The sequence below is a fragment of the Lemur catta genome, chromosome 7 (genome assembly GCF_020740605.2).
Source record: "Lemur catta isolate mLemCat1 chromosome 7, mLemCat1.pri, whole genome shotgun sequence".
Classification (NCBI taxonomy): domain Eukaryota; kingdom Metazoa; phylum Chordata; class Mammalia; order Primates; family Lemuridae; genus Lemur; species Lemur catta.
In genome coordinates this window covers 55,444,502-55,462,995 of record NC_059134.1, presented here as the reverse complement: position 1 = coordinate 55,462,995, position 18,494 = coordinate 55,444,502, and the positions used below count along the sequence as shown (strand labels likewise).

The 18,494-nt window shown below is 39.0% G+C and overlaps 1 protein-coding gene and 1 non-coding gene across 2 annotated transcripts; both read left to right on the top strand.

Moving 5' to 3' along the window:
- Positions 1 to 14: 14 nt before the first annotated feature.
- On the top strand, positions 15 to 132 carry LOC123643031. The gene has a single exon (XR_006736608.1). It is a non-coding gene; the product is annotated as a U5 spliceosomal RNA (small nuclear RNA).
- A 569-nt stretch (positions 133 to 701) lies between these two features.
- Positions 702 to 13,066, top strand: AQP11 (aquaporin 11). The gene is made up of 3 exons (XM_045557285.1): positions 702 to 1,649; positions 10,848 to 10,964; positions 12,720 to 13,066. The coding sequence occupies exons 1-3, from the start codon at positions 1,031 to 1,033 to the stop codon at positions 12,797 to 12,799; spliced, it is 816 nt and encodes a 271-aa protein (XP_045413241.1). The 5' UTR covers positions 702 to 1,030; the 3' UTR covers positions 12,800 to 13,066.
- Positions 13,067 to 18,494: the final 5,428 nt, after the last annotated feature.

Sequence of the window (18,494 nt, the reverse complement as noted above, 5' to 3'; positions counted from 1 at the left end):
AACTTAGGACTTCGATGTTATGGTTTCTCTTCAGAAGGAACAAATCCTTGGACTTTTACTAAAGACTTCCGTGAAGAGGAACAGTTATGAGTTGGTAACCACATTTTTTTGAGGCCTTGCTTAGGCAAGGCTAAATATAAATTTAAAAAAACAAAAAAACCCTTAGTACTTCATTTCTAAGAATCACCACTTAAGCTCTGGAAATAGCGCTGATGGCTGAATAGCATTGTGAATGTAATCAATACCACTAATTATACACTGACTTTAAAATGTTTAAAATGGCATATTTAATGTTATATATCACCACCATTTAAAAATATATTTTTTGGCAGGCAAAGAAAACTAAGGTTCCAGGAGACCTTGTTCCATGCCCTTCCTCACCCAGGTCAAACGTTGGTTCGCCAAGTCCCCAGTGTTGCACCTCTCTTCTCAGTTTCAATTGCCCCATTAATAAAAACGAGGTAGTTGTCCGAGATGACCTTTAGGGGTCTTTCCGGCTCGACGGCTTTACAGTTTTTGGAGCGAGGAAAGAAATCTACAAGATCCTCCCTGAAAAGCAACTACCCAAACGCCAGGGCACGAGCTCCTTCGGGCCCGTCCGGGAATCCAGCGCTCGCCGCCCGCTCGGGCGCAGGCGCCGCAATGCGCGTGCGCAATGGGATCCGGGTGCAAGCCGGCCTCCCGGCCCTGCGCCACAGGCGCCGGCTTCCAGGCCCTGCGGGAGGCGCCGGAGGGCGTGTGAGCGTCGGGCTACGTTGACCATTGGCCTCTCCACCGGCGCCCTAGCAGAGCTCTCCTCACCGTCCCTCGCCTCCCCTCCTCCCGGCTCTGGTCACCACAGCCCAGTGCAGAGCCTGTAAGAGGGGAGGAGCCTTCCAGGGTGACGCCCCCGGGGCCTCCAGCTCTCCCCGAGTCGGCCCGCCCCGAGGGGCGTGAGGAGGGGGCGGGACTGCGGACTTCGGACTCGGGTCCCTGCACCGCGTCCTGCCGATAGCCCTCGCCCGCAGGCTGGTCAGGCGGTGAGGGAGCCATGTCGGCGCTGCTGGGGCTCCGGCCCGAGGTGCAGGACACCTGCACCTCGCTGGGACTGATGTTGTCGCTGGTGCTGTTCATGGGGCTGGCCCGCGTGATCGCCCGGCAGCAGCTGCACAGCCCCACGGCCCACGCCTTCGTCTTGGAGTTTCTAGCCACCTTCCAGCTCTGCTGCTGCACCCACGAGCTGCAACTGCTGAGCGAGCAGGATCCCGCGCACCCCACCTGGACCCTGACGCTAATCTACTTCTTCTCGTTGGTGCATGGCCTGACTCTGGTGGGCACCTCCAGCAACCCGTGCGGCGTGATGATGCAGATGATGCTGGGGGGAATGTCCCCCGAGATGGGTGCGATGAGGCTGCTGGCTCAGCTGGTCAGTGCCCTAAGCAGCAGGTACTGCGTAGGCGCCCTGTGGAGCTTGAGCCTGACCAAGTATCACGTCAGTGAGAGGAGCTTCGCTTGCAAGAATCCCATCCAAGTCGACTTGCCCAAAGCGGTAATCACTGAAGCCGTCTGCTCCTTTATCTTCCACAGCGCTCTGCTGCACTTCCAGGAAGTCCGAACCAAGCTTCGCATCCACCTGCTGGCTGCACTCATCACCTTTTTGGTCTATGCAGGTTTGTCATTCCCACAAAACACTTGGCACGTTCGGAAGCTGTATGACCTGAGGTTCTACGTTCTTTACCAAAATACATTTGAAACCCCTACACCGCTGTGATGTAAATATTGCTATCCCCATTATTTTAATTTCCATTTTGCAGCCTGATCTTAACCAATAGGGCCAACATATATTAATAGATCCTGCATTCAGTGCTTTTTTCGAACACTCAGAGAAAGGAACCACTTCTTTGCTGAAACTGAGATATTGCCAAGGGTTCAAATATCCTACAAAGGGATAGTTTTAATGGTAGAGAGGAAGGATAACTTATTAACTACCTCTTCATGCCAAGGTGGTATAGATCCTTTCTGATACTCTCACTGAAAAATGATCCTGCTTTAGAGTTTAAGCACAAGGCACATGATTGGTTAATAGTAAGAGTGGGGAGTAGAAAGTCTTTAGTTCCGTTTCTTAGTTCTATAAATTACTTGAAATCATTTCATTATTTCCTTAATAATTCACTTTGAGTTATAAGTGATCTTTAAATGACCTATCAAGAAAGATGTGTTTAAATGAAAACTTGCTTGAAATTAAAGATACTTTTTAAAAACAAATAACTCGAGAAATCTTTTGATTTCTTTTAAGTAATTTTTTTTACCTTGACAGATCTCAGATGCAGTAATCTACACTAGATATTCTAAATGGGAGGAAAAAAATCCAAAAAACAAGTGTTTAACGATGAAATGATTTAATCATTTTAAATTTTAAATGATTACAAGACAGTATCTTTCTTGAGACTCTATCAAAATTATAAAACATTTGGGAGGCAAGAATATAACAAAGGAAATTTGTAGTAATAGTCTATCTTTTGCCCATTAAAAGTGAAATTGTGAGCAGAAACTAACCTCAAGATTAGGACTCTTAAACGTATGCTTGACCTCCTAGGGTAAAAACAAAAGACTTCCTAGTCCAGTTCCCCTTCCTTTGATCTAGTACCTTTTTTTAGTACACACAGATGGAAATAAATGGTATAGAAGAGTGAATACATACATATTTGAGGGATTGGTGAGTAGTTGCTTAGTTATTAAAGTTTTAGGTTTTGGCTAATGTAGAAACATCCCCTGTATATGAACAGAACTGCCCCTGGAAAAAAGAGTTATGCCACAGGTTAGCTCTGTATTTGTACAATTAAAAGCAGTAAAATTTAAAACAAATTTTAAATTAATAAAACATTTACCGTTGGATCTTTCTATCCTTATGTTCCTCTTCCCTCTCAATGGTCCTAAAGTTGATATTCTTTTTGTCTTATTTTTATACTTTTAATAGGTACTTATGATTCCATAAATAATGTATATATTAGCCTTTCCCTATTTTATAATTGACAAAGATTTTGAGAGAAGAGAAACAATATTAAGTTACAGATAAATATAAGGAAAGTTATTGGAAAGAATCTATAATACATCAATTTAAGGTTCCAAAACACTGCTTTCTTCTTGAAATTAAAAGTACTGATTGACGGGGGATGGGGAGAGTGTAAAGGGATCACTAGAACAGTGGTTCTCAACCTTCTCTCCATGTGAAAATCACCTGGGGAGCTTTTTAAAAATACCTATGCTGGGTGTAGAGATTAAAATTTAATTACTCTGGGAGAGGCCTAGGTGGTGGTATATTTTAAAGTTCCCCAGATGATCCCATTATGAAACAAATGTTAAGAACCACTGCTTTAGGAGTCTGGATCTGTGCTAATTCAATAGCCACTAGCTTCATATGGCTATTTTGATATAACTTAACTAAAATTAAAGATTCAGTTTCTCATTCACAGTAGCCACATTTCAAGTGGTCAATGCTCAAATTGTGCTGTAGCTAGTGGCTATGGTATTAGACAATGCTGGAGACTGTTTGCAGGGATAGAACCAAATAGACAATTATTGATTGCTACTAGTTACATAAATTCATAATGTATTATGATGTTCTTTTTTGTTTTCTTTTCTGCCAGCATAAGGGAGATAAGCATATTCACTGGGCACCTGTTACAGGCCAAGCATTTTGCTAGACATTTATATGAGTTACCTTAATCTTTACAACAACCCACTGATTAATAGGAATAAAGTTCCCATTTTAAGTCAAGTGAGGCTCAGAAAAGTGAAATGACTTAAGGTTACACAGCTAAAATGTGCTGGAACCATAGTTCAAACTGACACTGAAGCCCATACTGATTCCATTATCAGCATTTGTACAGTGTGCTCCTCAAAAGTTACAAAAGCATGCACAACTGGATACCATTCAGCCATAAAAAGGAATGAAGTTCTGATACATCCTATATATCCTATCTCCTAGAGGATATAACATAGATGAACCTCCAAAACACTATGCAAAGCAACATAAGCCAGACACAAAAGGACAAATATGTAACTCCACTTATATGGAATATCTAGAATAGGCAAATTCAGAGAAAGTAGAATATAGGTTACCAGGGCCTAGGAGGATGGGGACTTATTGTTTAGTGGGTACAGAGTTTCCGTTTGTATTATAGAAAACTTTGAGAAATAGTGTGATAGTTGAACAGCATTGAGAATGTAACACTGATGCACTTAAAAATGGCTAAAATGGCATATTTTGTATATTTCACCACAATTTAAAATAATTTTTAAGTTACAAAAGGGCTATGTTGGGAAATAAGTTTGGCAAACACTGGATTAAACAGGTTTTCTAATTTTAAGATTTCACAGAGCCTTTACTATGTTACTACATATTGTGAAACTCCAAGAGGAGGATTTGGCCCACAGTTTTTCAAACTTAGGAGATCTTTTTGTCTAGGAGTGTGTAGCAGAAGAGAACATAATTTAGGAAATGCTGCATTAAACCATATTACTCCCCATTACTTTATATGGATACAAGTCATAACTTTGGAACAGTATTGTTCGAAATAAATGGACTGTCTTGGGACTAGCTGAGTGTCTGTCCTATCAGAGGCAAGGCTTTTGTGGGAAGGATTTAAGCATGAGCCTGAGCAAGAGTGAGACCCTGTCTCTACTAAAAATAGAAAAATTAGCTGGGTGTTGTGGCGCACACCTATAGTCCCAGCTACTTGAGAGGCTGAGGCAGGAGGATTGCTTGAGCCCAGGAGTTTGAGGCTGCAGTGAGCTATGACCATGCCACTGCACTCTAGCCTAGGTGACAGAGTGAGACCCTGAATCAAAAAAAAAAAAAAAAAAAAAGAATGGATAGAGGAGGAAAGGCAGGGTTAGAGTTGGCTAAGACAGGCATCATCATTATAAGTTATTTTGATATATCTTTCTTAAACTTCCAAGATAATACACATACAGGTTTGACAAAGTTGCATGTTGGAAAATTTCTTTAATCATTTGCACCAATACAGGTCACATCAAAATAACTGATTATGCATAGAACGTAACTGTCCAGCAACATAGCCACAGGCCCCTAGGATAACCAAGTGTATTTACTGATTTAGTACCTCAAATTTTGATGTGCAGATGGAGGCCTACTGAGGTCATTATCACTTATGTATTTATTAGCTTCCCTAATAATGTAAAAAAAAAGTGTAATTTATTAGCATATTAGAGCTATAAACTATTAATGCAGATTTCAAGCAAATCTTCCTTATTTTGAGTTTTGGAAGAATTTAGTTCAATGAACAGTGTAAGAGAGAGTTGCATTCATTTTTTATGAATAGATTTTGAAAAAAGGTTACTTTTTACATATGTAAGTTGTCTTTATTACTGCATTCTATTCCTTTATAGAATTTTAAATTTTACACCTTTCTGACATAATACCTATCCTCTTCTACCCATTGATAAACTTTGAGTACACAGACCAAATCTGTTTTATTCATCATAATGTATAACCATATTTTAGCAGTGTCATCTGGCACAAAGTAAACTATTTTTAGAATAAGTGAATGAACTAGCAAATACTCTATTTTTAAAAATTGCACAGAAAGAAATAATACATATCTGGGTATTCCATATTTTATATCTAAGGGCTTCCTGTTTTGGAAGACTTATTTTAGTCTAATAAACTGTCTGAAGAAATTGTAGTATTTTTACTTCTTTCCATTCAGGTGTCTTTCTAAGTCATGAATATAGGTAAGATTATCTGTCAAAAGAAAAAGGAACTAAGTCCTTTACATATGTTGTCTCTTAATACAATAACCATATGAAATAAGAACTATTACCAATTTACAAATGAAAAATAGTTTCAAAGGTCCAAATCTTTTTTTACTTTGCCAGTATAATATAGTGGTTAAGAACACAGGTTTGAGTTGGACTGTGTCCACTTAGACTGGATACTTAATTAATAATTTGGGCCTCAGTTTCCTTATCTTTAAAATGGAGAATACTATCTCAGCAGACTAGTATGAGGAATAAATATTCAAGTTTGTAGCATGGTACCTGGCATATACTAAGTGCTTGGGAAATGTTATTATTTCACCCTACTAATTCCCACAAGCTTCCAGTATTATGTGATCATTTTTGCATAATTGATAATTTTGTTGTTAACAACTCCTTTTGGGATAAGTTCAGGAAAATAGAAGTTGTAACTTTTATACAGAAATTTGTCCATTGCAAGTAAGTCAAAGTTACTTGTTTTTTGTAAAAATCCCTAGGTCTTCTCCATATCTGAGAACAGTCTAATGTCATTCTTTCAAGTCTGTAAGAATAACAACTACTTTGAAAACAGCTAGCTGGCTAGCTTAGTGTTATGAACAGAATATAAACCAACAATGAAAAGTGGAGTGTTTGGAGATACAAACTTTGAAAGTATCTGTCCAGCACTGTCCGGTGGTAGAGACTGAAATCTGAGGAAACCAAGCAATTCTTGTCATTAGAGATGTATTTTCAACTCTGGGCAATGATATTTTATCAGACCTCATCTTGATCTGATAACTCTGCTTTTGCTTTGATCCCATGCTAAAATGGGTGCCCTGGAGAGGGAAGACAAATATTCTGGTTACTGGAAAGGGCTAGCTTCTACTATAAATTAGTAAATTGACCTTCTAGCTTATAGACGAGTCTATGTGATTTTAACTAGTATTTTTCTGTCACAGGGAACTGGATTCCTTTAGGAATATTGAGAAACTTTAGTGCCTAGACGTTGCTAGATTTGGGACTTAGCCTTTGGGTCTGGTAATTTCCCCAGATTCATGTTGTCCTTTGACTCTTGGCTGTCAGCCAGATGGATCTCCCAGTTATTCCTCTTCTTTACTATGCAGTTATGTCATCTCCCTTTCAACTGTCAATAAATAGTAATTTGTTTTTTGAAGCCATTTTCTGATATTTCTGTGCCTGATGATTTTGAGTATGTTCTTTTTGTAAAACATTGAAACACCAAAATGCCTTTTGACTGCCACCCTCCATGCCGGTCTCCTTTCCTGCTCTGCCTGCTCTTCCCACCAGGGTAAATCCTTCTGTGTGGTGTGTGTTACATCCTTCCAAACTCTTTTTATGTGCATTTATCATAGATAAGATCCTATAGAAATGATGTATCATTAGATATATTATTGTATATGTTCATGTTATCATAAAAAGTATCATCCCTTACTCAGCAGGCTTATTCCTCATAGCCAAAAACTGGAAATAACTCTTCAGATGTCCTTCAAAGAGCAAGTGGTTAAACAAACTGTTGGGGTAATTGTGGAAATGGAGAGAAGTGTTTGGGAGATACATATTGGAGGACAAATGGGCAGTACTCAGTCACAGGTTGTTTATGACACTGGAGATACAGGATGAAGAAACAGTTTGCTCTTCTTGGTGGTAGTTGTTCAATGATATATTGTGGAGACCTATCTATGTTAGTAAAGAGATTTCTCTCATTATTTCAAAATATTGCATGATATTCCAAAGTAATAATAAACTCGTTTATTTAACTATTTTCCTATGAATGGACATTTAGGTTTTTCCCAGTTCTTTGCTACGATAAACAACCTTGTGGCTGGGTGTGGTGGCTCATTCCTGTAATCCTATCACTCTGAGAGGCCGAGGTGGGAGGATTGCTCGAGGTCAGGAGTTCGAGACCAGCCTGAGCAAGAGCGAGACCCCGTCTCTACTAAAAAATAGAAAGAAATTAACAGGACAACTAAAAATATATACAAAAAGTTAGCCGGGCATGGTGGCACATGCCTGTAGTCTCAGCCACTTGGGAGGCTGAGGCAGGAGGATTGCTTGAGCCCAGGAGTTTGAGGTTGCTGTGAGCTAGGCTGATGCTATGGCATTCTAGCCCGGGCAACAGAGCAAGACTGTCTCAAAAAAACAAAACAAAAAAACAACAACCTTGTATATGTCTTCTTATACACAAATACCAGTTTTCTTCTAGGACAGTGGTTCTCAACTGGGGACAATTTTGTCTCTCAGGGGACATTTCCCAATGTCTAGAGACATTTTTGGTTGTTGTAATGTGGGGAGAGGGTTGTGTTACTGTCATCTAGGTATAGGCAAGGGTGCTGCTAAATATCCCACAGTGCACAGGACAGCCCCTACAACAAAGAATTGTCCAGTAAAACTGCAGCCCCCAACCCCCGAGCTGGCTGCGGACTGGTACTTGTCCATGACCTGGTAGGAACTGGGCTGCACAGGAGGAGGTGAACGGCGGGTGAGCGCAAAGCTTCATCTGTATTTACAGCTGTTCCCCATCACTCACATCACCACCTAAGCTCCACCTCTTGTCAGATCAGCAGCTGCATTAGATTCTCATAGGAGTGTAAACCCTACTGTAAATGTGCATGCAAGGGATCTAGGTTGCGAGCTCCTTATGAGAATCTAATGCCTGATGATCTGAGGTAGAGCTGAGGCAGTGATGAGGCTGCAAATACAGATTATCATTAGCAGAAAGGTTTGACTGCACAATAAATGTAATGCACTTGAATCATCCCAAAACCATCCCTACCCCACTCCCCAAGTCTGTGGAAAAATTGTCTTCCATGAAACTGGTCCCTGGTGCCAAAAACGGTGGGGACCACTGCAGTAAAACATCAAAGCCAATGCCATGTTTGGGGCTTTTGTTAACATAGAACCCACACCTGGTGTTTCTGTATCAATTAACTATTACTGTATAATAAATAATCCCAAAACTTAAAATAACAATAACTTATTAGTCTTCATGATTCTGTGGGTTAGATGGGCAATTCTTGAGATCACTCATATAACTGCATTCGGCTGGACAGTGGTGGGGATGGAAAAGCCAAGGCAGCCTCACTCACATGTCTGGCAGTTGGTGCCAACTGTCGTGTAGGATGCCTCGGTTCTCCTCCATGTGGCCTCTCATCCTCCGGCAGCCTAAACCAGATAACTTACATGCTCAGGGCATTGTTCCAAGAGAGCAAAAAGTGGAAGCTGATAGTTTTATTGAGACCTGAATCTAGACTTCACACAGTATCACTCTGCCACATTCAGAATTCACATAGTGCCACTTCGGCTGCATTCTATCTGTCAATCCAAGTTGCAACCTCAAGAGGGGAGAGAGACTACTTCTTGCTGAGAGGAGCAGCTTCCACCAAGTCACACTGAACAGAATTGGTGATGTGAGGATTAGAAGATAAGGGAAGTAAAGTAGTTTCAGTTTCAGTATGGTGTAAGGCTGACAGTGTTTGTCTTAGACCTAACAGAAAGTCTTCAGTGTACCATGGCCTAGAGGAAATACATTGAGGACAATGGTTCAGTCCATTTTTATTGATAAAAATGCCTTTAAAAGTCACAGGTCACTTTTATCATCATATATCATATTACATCATATTGTAAAGATCTGTGTGAGTATCTTTCTATCCACAATGTATATTTTTAATGGAACTCAGTAATTTTTTTGTGTAATCAAACTGAAATGACCAGCTGCCAACCAAACAATTCTGTTGACCCTTGGCAGCTGCAGGTTACATTCCAGGATTTGACTGTTCAAAACTGATTCCAAAGGTCCATGACATGATGTCATTTATGATTGCTGAGGCATGAATATGAATCACGCTGTGAGGCTGGTGTGCTAGACAAAACTCCTAGCCATCAAGTGAGCTTCATCTCAACACAGCATCATTGTTCACAGCCTATTCAACTGTGAAATCTCATGAGTGACATCTTATGAAAGGGTCACTTAATTCCCAATTTTACTATACTGTATTTTATGAAGACAACATGCTATAGTGGTACATGTCAATATAAAACTTGTAAAAATCTAGAGGGCTATCTCTGTGGCTAAGCATAAAAAAGGAGATGTGTGTGCCTAAACTTCCACTTGGAAAAACTGTTGGAAATAGCAGTGTCTTAGGGATGCTTTTTAGGATATTCTTTGAAAAGTGAAGCCACAGTTCTGGCTGTACTATTGGACAGGTATCCAGCCTCCTCTGCCTTTCCTTACTTGCTGTGTGGCCAGATTATAAACTTCCAGGCTTCAAGTCAAAGAGATGCCCTGGGTGCAAAGCTGGAACATGAATCCTAAAAAGTAGTCAACAGTTAAACTTTGTGCTTATCTTTCATGACTACTCGTAGTCACTTTTTATTTTTGAACCTACTTTATTGAGCTATAATTCACATACTATTCACAGTCACTTTTTTTTTTTTTGAGACACAGTCTCACTCTGTCACTCCGGGTAGAGTGCAGTGGCATCATAATAACTCACTGCAACCTCAAACCCCTGGGCTCAAGTGATCTTCCTGCCTCAGCCTCCTGAGTAGCTCGGACTACAGGCATGTGCCACCATGCCTGGCTCACAGTTACTTCTTAAGGGCTCTGTCAAAAAGTAAAAACGGAACCAAAAATGGATTCATTGGTCCATTTTACTTTTTGTTTTCAATACAAAGCTATGCTTATGTCCAAGAGGATCCTGGGGTATTGTATCCACTTTAACTGTATTTTCATTTTACTTTTATTATAATTAATTTAAATTGATGAACGTTAAGGGCAGCAAAATCTCCTACTTTATAAAAACTAAAGGAACAATAAAGCACATTAGCTTTCAATATGCATTTTATAGTATATAGGAAAAGCACTGGATTTAAACTCCTAGTTGTCTTTTTTTTGTACCTGGCATATTATAATGTATAATCTGTTATTATACATTATAATATGCCAGGTGATTCTGCAAACGAAAAGCACAGAATAGTAATACTTAAATATCCAAAATAAAAGTCACATTTAATAACCCGTTCACTTCCAGTTATAAGAAAATGTAAGATAAATCATTTGGAATTATTCTGTTTAAAATGTATTACAGGAGGAAGTCTAACAGGAGCTGTATTTAATCCAGCTTTGGCACTTTCGCTACATTTCGTGTGTTTTGATGAAGCATTCCCTCAACTTTTTATAGTGTATTGGCTGGCTCCTTCTTTAGGTAAGCATATTTTTATTTACTAATAATGTCTGAAAGATTGAGATATCTTAAAATATGATATGGAATGTCACTGCCAGAGTAGGCTCAAGCCATCCTCCTGTCTCAGCCTCCCTAGTAGCTGGGACTATAGGCACCTGCTACTGTGCCCAGCTTTTTTTTTTTTTTTTTTTAATTTTTTGCAGAGACAAGGTCTTGCCTCCTGCCTGGGCCTCCCAAAGTGTTCGGAATACAGGCATGAGCCACCACTCCCAGCTGAGATTATTTCTGAATGGAAGTAAGCACTCCTTGCTTTTTTTGCACTCGGATCTCTGGGTTTCTCAAAGTGATACCCATACCTGAAGCTGACTACCATTAACTAGATTTTGTTTCTTTGAAGATAAAAACAGTTCTAAAGGAATAAAATGTTATTTCAGGGCTGTTAACTACCTTCTTCTTTTTTGTGCCTACTCTGGCACAAATCCGAGCAATTTGGGAGGATGAGGTTAGAGGACTGCTTGAGCCCAGGAGTTTAAGGCTGCAGTGAGCTATGATCGCACTGCACCACTGCACTCCAGGCTGGGTGACAGAGCAAGACCCCATCTCTTACCAAAAAACAAAAAACTAATTTTTAATCTGAATCTAAACTGACCTAAAGCTTGAAGCCTAAATATGTTCAAATTAAGATAAAAAATTAACCATTGCAGATTTACCTTTCAGGATAGTGATTTGAGCCCTTGGCTTACTGTCCACTGTCCCTATTTCACATCAAAAAAGTAACCAATGGCTGCATGCTGGATTGTTGTAAGCTCAAAAATGATTTAATAATATGTGAATTCTTAAAGCTTTTCATTATATTTAAGATTTGAAATTTCGGCATTGGCTAAAATTTTACGTATTTTGCTTGACACATCTCTAAAAGCTATTAATGGTTTAGATTGATCAAAAAAGAGAAGGGAGAAAGTAATCTAATAAATTGTTTTTATTTGAGCATTCCAAGTGAAAGTTCAGAGTGCTTTCAGTTGTTTTATCCTCTGGGTACATCCCTGGGGCACAGTGGGAAGGAGAATGTTGCCATTTTAAAGAAGAACAAATGGAGACTCAACTCCAGGGTTTCTCACTCAGAAAGTCAGTAATGGAGCCAAGATTAAAACCATAAATCTCTCACGCCTATAATCCTAGCACTCTGGGAGGCCGAGGCAGGTGGATTGCCCAAGGTCAGGAGTTCGAGATCAGCCTAAGCAAGAGTGAGACCCTGTCTCTACTAAAAATAGAAAGAAATTAGCTGGACAACTAAAAATATATATAGAAAAAATTAGCCGGGCAATGGTGGCGCATGCCTGTAGTCCCAGCTACTCGGGAGGCTGAGGCAGGAGGATTGCTTAAGCCCAGGAGTTTGAGGTTGCTGTGAGCTAGGCTGATGCCACAGCACTCACTCTAGCCCAGGCAACAGAGCGAGACTCTATCTCAAAAAAAAAAAAAAAAGAAAGAAAGAGAAACACCATAAATCTTTGGACTTTGAAGTCATTGTTCAGATCCTACTGGTTCTACTTAAGTACATACTGTTTTTAAGGATTCATGGTTGAAGAAAAATAATGTGACAGTATTAGATTAAAAATATCTAACATGTTTCATGTAGAACTGAAGTAGCTAATTCTTTAAGCATAGCTTTCCATATTTCTAGTTATATATATGTAATCTTAAACTACACCCACCTAGTGGTTATGAACTTCCTTAAAAATTATTTTGTTTTTTATTTTACTATATTTTGTCTTTCAGGTATATTGTTGATGATTCTGATGTTCAGCTTTTTCCTTCCATGGCTGCATAACAACCATACAATTAATAAAAAGGAGTAACTTCCAAAAGACTCGGACTAAGATACAGGACAGTCAAGCTGGATGTGATAAAGATTTTATTACCTCATATTCCAAAAACTGCACTGGATTCATCAATGTTAACTTCCTTTGAGGAAGATGCCTTAAAGTTTTCATCACTGAGACTTAAACAAATTACTGTGAAAATGAGGTATTCTGTATTTCTCAGTTAAGACTTGTTCTTTTGAGTGATGTATTAAATGCTGCTAGAAAAGACTCATTACATTAAACATAAATCTCAAGTGGTAATTGTTAACTTTGATGAAAAACAAATGAGTACAGGGTGAGAAGGGAAGGGAAGGTGATGAGAGGACCAAAGAACATGTTATCAAGTGTCACCTGAATGAACAGCATTTTTAACCGAAGTGCAAGCAGTCAACCTTACAGAACTGGGGAGAGGATCCTTTTCAGCCACTACTTCACACAGTGATACCATCAGGAGTGTCATCTTTCAATAGGAAAGTTGCTTTTGGAAGTAGATTATATATCTACTTATACTCAAGGGGTTACCTAAATTTTAAGTATTTTATAATCTAATATCTAAAACATTTTCTCTAAATAGACAAGCTCACTAGCTTCAGGCAAGCTGTTTTTTACTAATAGACTATATTAAAACAAAGCACCCACACAAAGTCAAGATCTAAGCTTTTCACATTCTCATTTGATCCTAACAGCTACCTTGTGAAGTAGGTAGGGCATGTATTTTTAATCTCCATTTTATAGATAAGGAAACTAAGCTTAGAGGGGTTTGCTGCCCTGCCTTAGAAATACCATCTTTAAATTTCTACTTCAATCCAAAAACTCTTCTCGGTCATTATTATCACTAAAGGAAAATTGAAGGTTCTGAAGAAACAAATACTTTATAATAATAATAATAATAAAATTTGTTTAGGAATTAACTAGTATCTTTTGAGGTTTAAAGAACCTTCACATTTTACTCTGTTAGAAGCCTTTTTTACTGTGGGAGGATCTAATTTTTATTAAAAGTGCAAGCCATAGAGCTGGGCCTGGTGGCTCAGACCTGTAGTCCCCGCACTTTGGGAGGCTAAGTTGGGAGGACTGCTTGAGTCCAGGAGTTCAAGACCAGCTTGGGCAACGTAGTAAGACCTCATCTCAGGGGAAAAAAAAAAAAAAAAGGAAAAAATTAGCTCAGCATTGTGGTGTGTGCCTGTAGCCCCAGATACTCGAGAGGCTGAGGCAGGAAGATCACATAAGCCCGGAAGTTTGAGGCTTAAGTAAGCCATTATGATCGTACCACTACACTCCACCCTGGGCAAAAAAACAAAAAAGTTCAGGCCATAAAAGGTTACGAGTGTTTTTCTTCAAAAGAAATTCCATTATCATAGTTAGAATTGACTATAAAAAAATATGGGGTGACATATGATCTGTTTGAGTAATAATCAGTTAACAAGCAACTGATAAGTTGCCAGGTAATTTAAGTGCTGCTTGGTGATCAGCTTGTAGATAGTCACTCTACTTACTCCTGCAGACTGAACACGTGCAGCTTGTTGCTAATTCTGTCCAACAAGGCAGCCAGTTTGACGATCATAAACTTTGACGCTCTAACCTACAAATACATACTGTAGTAGTTTGTATTTTAAAAAGCAGAGTTCACAAAAATTGTGTCTGAATGGCTAAATGCAGATGTTTTTATTTGACCTGCACAGTACTTAAAAAAAAAGGGCAACATTCTATGTCTTGTTTCACACAACTATCTATAGTTTTAGTTTCTCTTAAAAAAAAAAAAAGGAAAAGACCTTGCAATACTAGGCCTAAATCTGCCATGCAACAACACAAAATAATGGTTGTTCCCTTTTAAATGGTCCCATTTTCCAAATATGAAGCTGAGTTTAACTTGCTTCATGGCTCTTTTTCTTACAGAAATATTTTTACTCACATCTCTTGCATGAGGGCTTCTGTGGTTTAAAAAAAAATGATTATTAATTTGTAAAAACGCCCAGCCCTCTCAACTTCATCCATCATACTTCTGATGACACTGCTTCCCCTGCAGCCCTCTCAAGTGGTGACTGTTTTCTCTCATTCTTTTTTTTTTTTTGGAGACTGGGTGTGGGGAGTTGCAGGAGTGTTTTGAACTCCTGGGCTTAAGCTATCCTCCTACCTCAGCCTCCTGAGTAGCTAGGATTACAGGTATGAGCCACCATACCCAGCTAATTTTTATTTTTTTAGAGATGAGGGTCTTGCTATGTTGCCCAGGCTAGCCTTGAACTCCTGGGCTCAGGTGATCTTCCCACCTCAGCCTCCCAAGTAGCTGGGACTACAAGTGTGAGCCACCTACACCTGGCTCTCCCATACGTCTTATACCACTGTGCCTGGAGGTGAAATAGTCTTCCTTATCCTCATTGCTGTTTCCTGTCCATTCTCCTGTGCTTCCTCCATTAAAAACATGTCATCAGCTACCTAGGTACTTGTTGCAGTTATCTATTTAGTCTCTCAACTCCCTTTGTTCTTTTAAGATTGTAGTTACTGTCTCACTCTCTACAACACTACTACAGTTTTATTTCTTGGTGGTTAAAACCCACAAAGATGACCCTTCTAATGCCTTGGCCTTGGAGTTCATTGGCTCTCTCCTTTGGTAATTTTGTCTTCTACTCTGCCTCAGCTACAACTTTGGTGGTAACCTTTAGCTTATTACCAATAACTGAAATCTCTGACCTCAAACACCCTGCCCTCCAACCACTAACCCCTTTCCAGCCCACTCTAGGATCCCATCTCCAGTGATCCTCTGACCCCCAAGGGGAAATTCTGTGCACTGATAACACCACTTTTTCACATCTCTCAACCCTCCCAAAGTACCCTTTCTCCTTGAGCAGCTTAAATTACTTGGCCAATCATCATTACACACATGCTTGCATACCCTCTTAACTCCCTTCCTTCTCTATGTCATCATACTCACATGGCTTAGCCTCAACGTAATTAAATCCAACCATCTGTCTATTCCATGCCTGCACCCATGCAATAGAATAAAATCACAACCTTTTTAAATTATTTTTTTTAAGGTTCAGGGTTGTAATAGACAGCTGTAAATTTAAATTTTTTATAAGCCAGCATCTAAGCAGCCTTTGTGTTTGGGGCAATCAACTCCTGTGAGAATCTACACCGGGGCAGTGCCCTTCCGCTGCCAAATCTGAAAGGGCCAGATACTCCTTCTGCCCCTGGCAACTATGGCACCTGGTGCCAACCAGAACTTTGAATTTTAAGTGTGGTGACTCAAAGACACAGGAACAATTAAGAAATCAGGCTAACAGCAGCAGGGGAATCAAACACCTTATGTAAACCATAATGGCTCCTAATCTTTTTATGAGCCTGGTTTACGTCAACTTCCTATTCATTGTATGAGCTACCAAATAGTCTTCTAACAAATATTTTCTGCTTAAGCTGGCCAGATTTGGATTTATTTACAACTAGAATTTGGGCTGATATAGGGTCACAATTTTATGAACATAAACTGCTATACTATCTTAATATTTGCATTATCTATTATACAGGCTTAGACTGCTGTATTTTGGGGGAATATATATTTGCTTTTCTTCATAATTCTACCAGCTATTTATTGCTGTTACTGTTATGCCTGATAGAACCACCCCTTTTTCCTTTCCTAACCTGTTGTGTGCCTAGAAACTAGATGCTCAAGTACATTAGACCTGTCTGTAGAGCAAGAACAGAGACTCGCAATGAAGACCTGAAGGTCCTGAGGAAAAAACACAGATTTCATGATGTCTACTTTAATTGCTCAGTGGATTTTTAAAGTTCAAGCTTCTCAGATGTATTCTAAATGGTGGGTTAGTATTGTATTTGTAGCTGCTGCTTTCTGATATGAAAAGTTAGGTATTAATTAACAACTATTAAGCTATTTTCTAGGCACTATTGTTCTAAGTGCTTTACATGTAGTAGTGATTTATGTAATCTCCAAAATAATCCTAAAAAAAATCCTAAGACATATTAGTTAGCCGATATACACTATTAGTTACTGAGCCTTTTAATCCCCATATTATATATCTCTTATTTTATCTTCTTAAGTTAAAAACAAAACTTTTGGGGTTCACTCCCAAAAGTTTTTTTTATGTCTAGGCCAGGCGCGGTGCCTCACGCCTGTAATCCTAGCAATCTGGGAGGGCAAGGCAGGAGGATGGCTTGAGGTCAGGAGTTTGAGACCAGCCTGAACAAGAGCGAGACCCCGTCTCTACTAAAAAATAGAAAGAAATTATCTGGCCAACTAAAAATATATATAGAAAAAATTAGCTGGGCATAGTGGTGCATGCCTGTAGTCCCAGCTACTTGGGAGGCTGAGGCAGTAGGATCAGCTTAAGCCCTGGAGTTTGAGGTTGCTGTGAGCTAGGCTGACGCCACGGCACTCACTCTAGCTGGGCAACAGAGCGAGACTCTGTCTCAAAAAAAAAGTTTTTTTATGTCATCTGAAATTATGAAGTTTCCCCAAATTAGACACTGGTTTATTTATGTATATATGAACAGAGTGAGATTTTAGTGAAAATATGCTTCAGCTCCTTCATAAAGGGATGGCAATAATTCTATTAGGATCCTCATAAAAGATCTTGCTTAGAATTGAATTACTGTATAATGGCCAAAAAGATAGGTACTAGATGTGGATTTATCAATTCTAGAAAAACCTGCGTGAGAATCAGCTATATAATAGTGAACCTATCTGAAATCCTGCACGTAAACTAAATTCTATCTAAATATCTAGTATCTCTAAACAAGGAGTAATGACACTTGTCTTCTAAAAGTAAAGTACTATATAGGTTGAGATTTTATCACTTAACAAAAATGCTTGGGATTAGAAGCATATTGGATTTTGGAATTTTTAAAAAATTTTGGAGTATGTGAATTATACCAGTGGAGCACCCCTAATCTGAAAATTCAAAATGCTCCAGTGAGTATTTTCTTTGAGTGTCACTTCAGCACTCAAAAACTTTCATATTTTGGAGCATTTCAGATTTTGGATTTTCAAACTAGGGATACTAAACCTGTATATTATGATTATCTGCGTAATCTCTCACATTTACCAATATTGAGGAAACTCCTAACAGAATCTCAAAATACAGAATGTATAAGGACTTGAACAAGCTTATTTAAGAAGTATAAATATCTGACTAATCTAAGGGGGGAATGAAATTCATGGGGACCATATTTTAATGACTACATTTTTGAAATGATAGAACCTAGAATAGAAAACCACCGACCCTAACTTTTATGGAAATTTTAGATGGCTTACATTTTGGGAGGAAATGTTTGTGCCTTTAAAGTTTCTCTACATCAAGAACACACAAAACAATTCCAACAACCCTAAAATTAAGCTCAAATGTAATCAATAAATACTGGCTGGCTGATCATTATGAATTTCATTTTCTAAAAGTCTAACTTGATCTTTTTTCTCAGCTTCTCCTATTTTCGCAAAACTATAGATACACCTGTCTAGTATTACAGAATGCTGTAGTTGAATCTTTGAAAGTATTTTAGTCTAATCCTCTCATTTTACAAATGAGGAAATAGGCCCTTAGATGTTAAACAACTTCTCTGCCAAGCCAGAACTAGATGCTTTGTCTCCTTTTTGTTTATTGCATTATCCACAATACTAGACTGACCATGGCAACACCAACAGGAAACAGTGAATTTCGAATCTCCGTGACAGTTTGTTTTG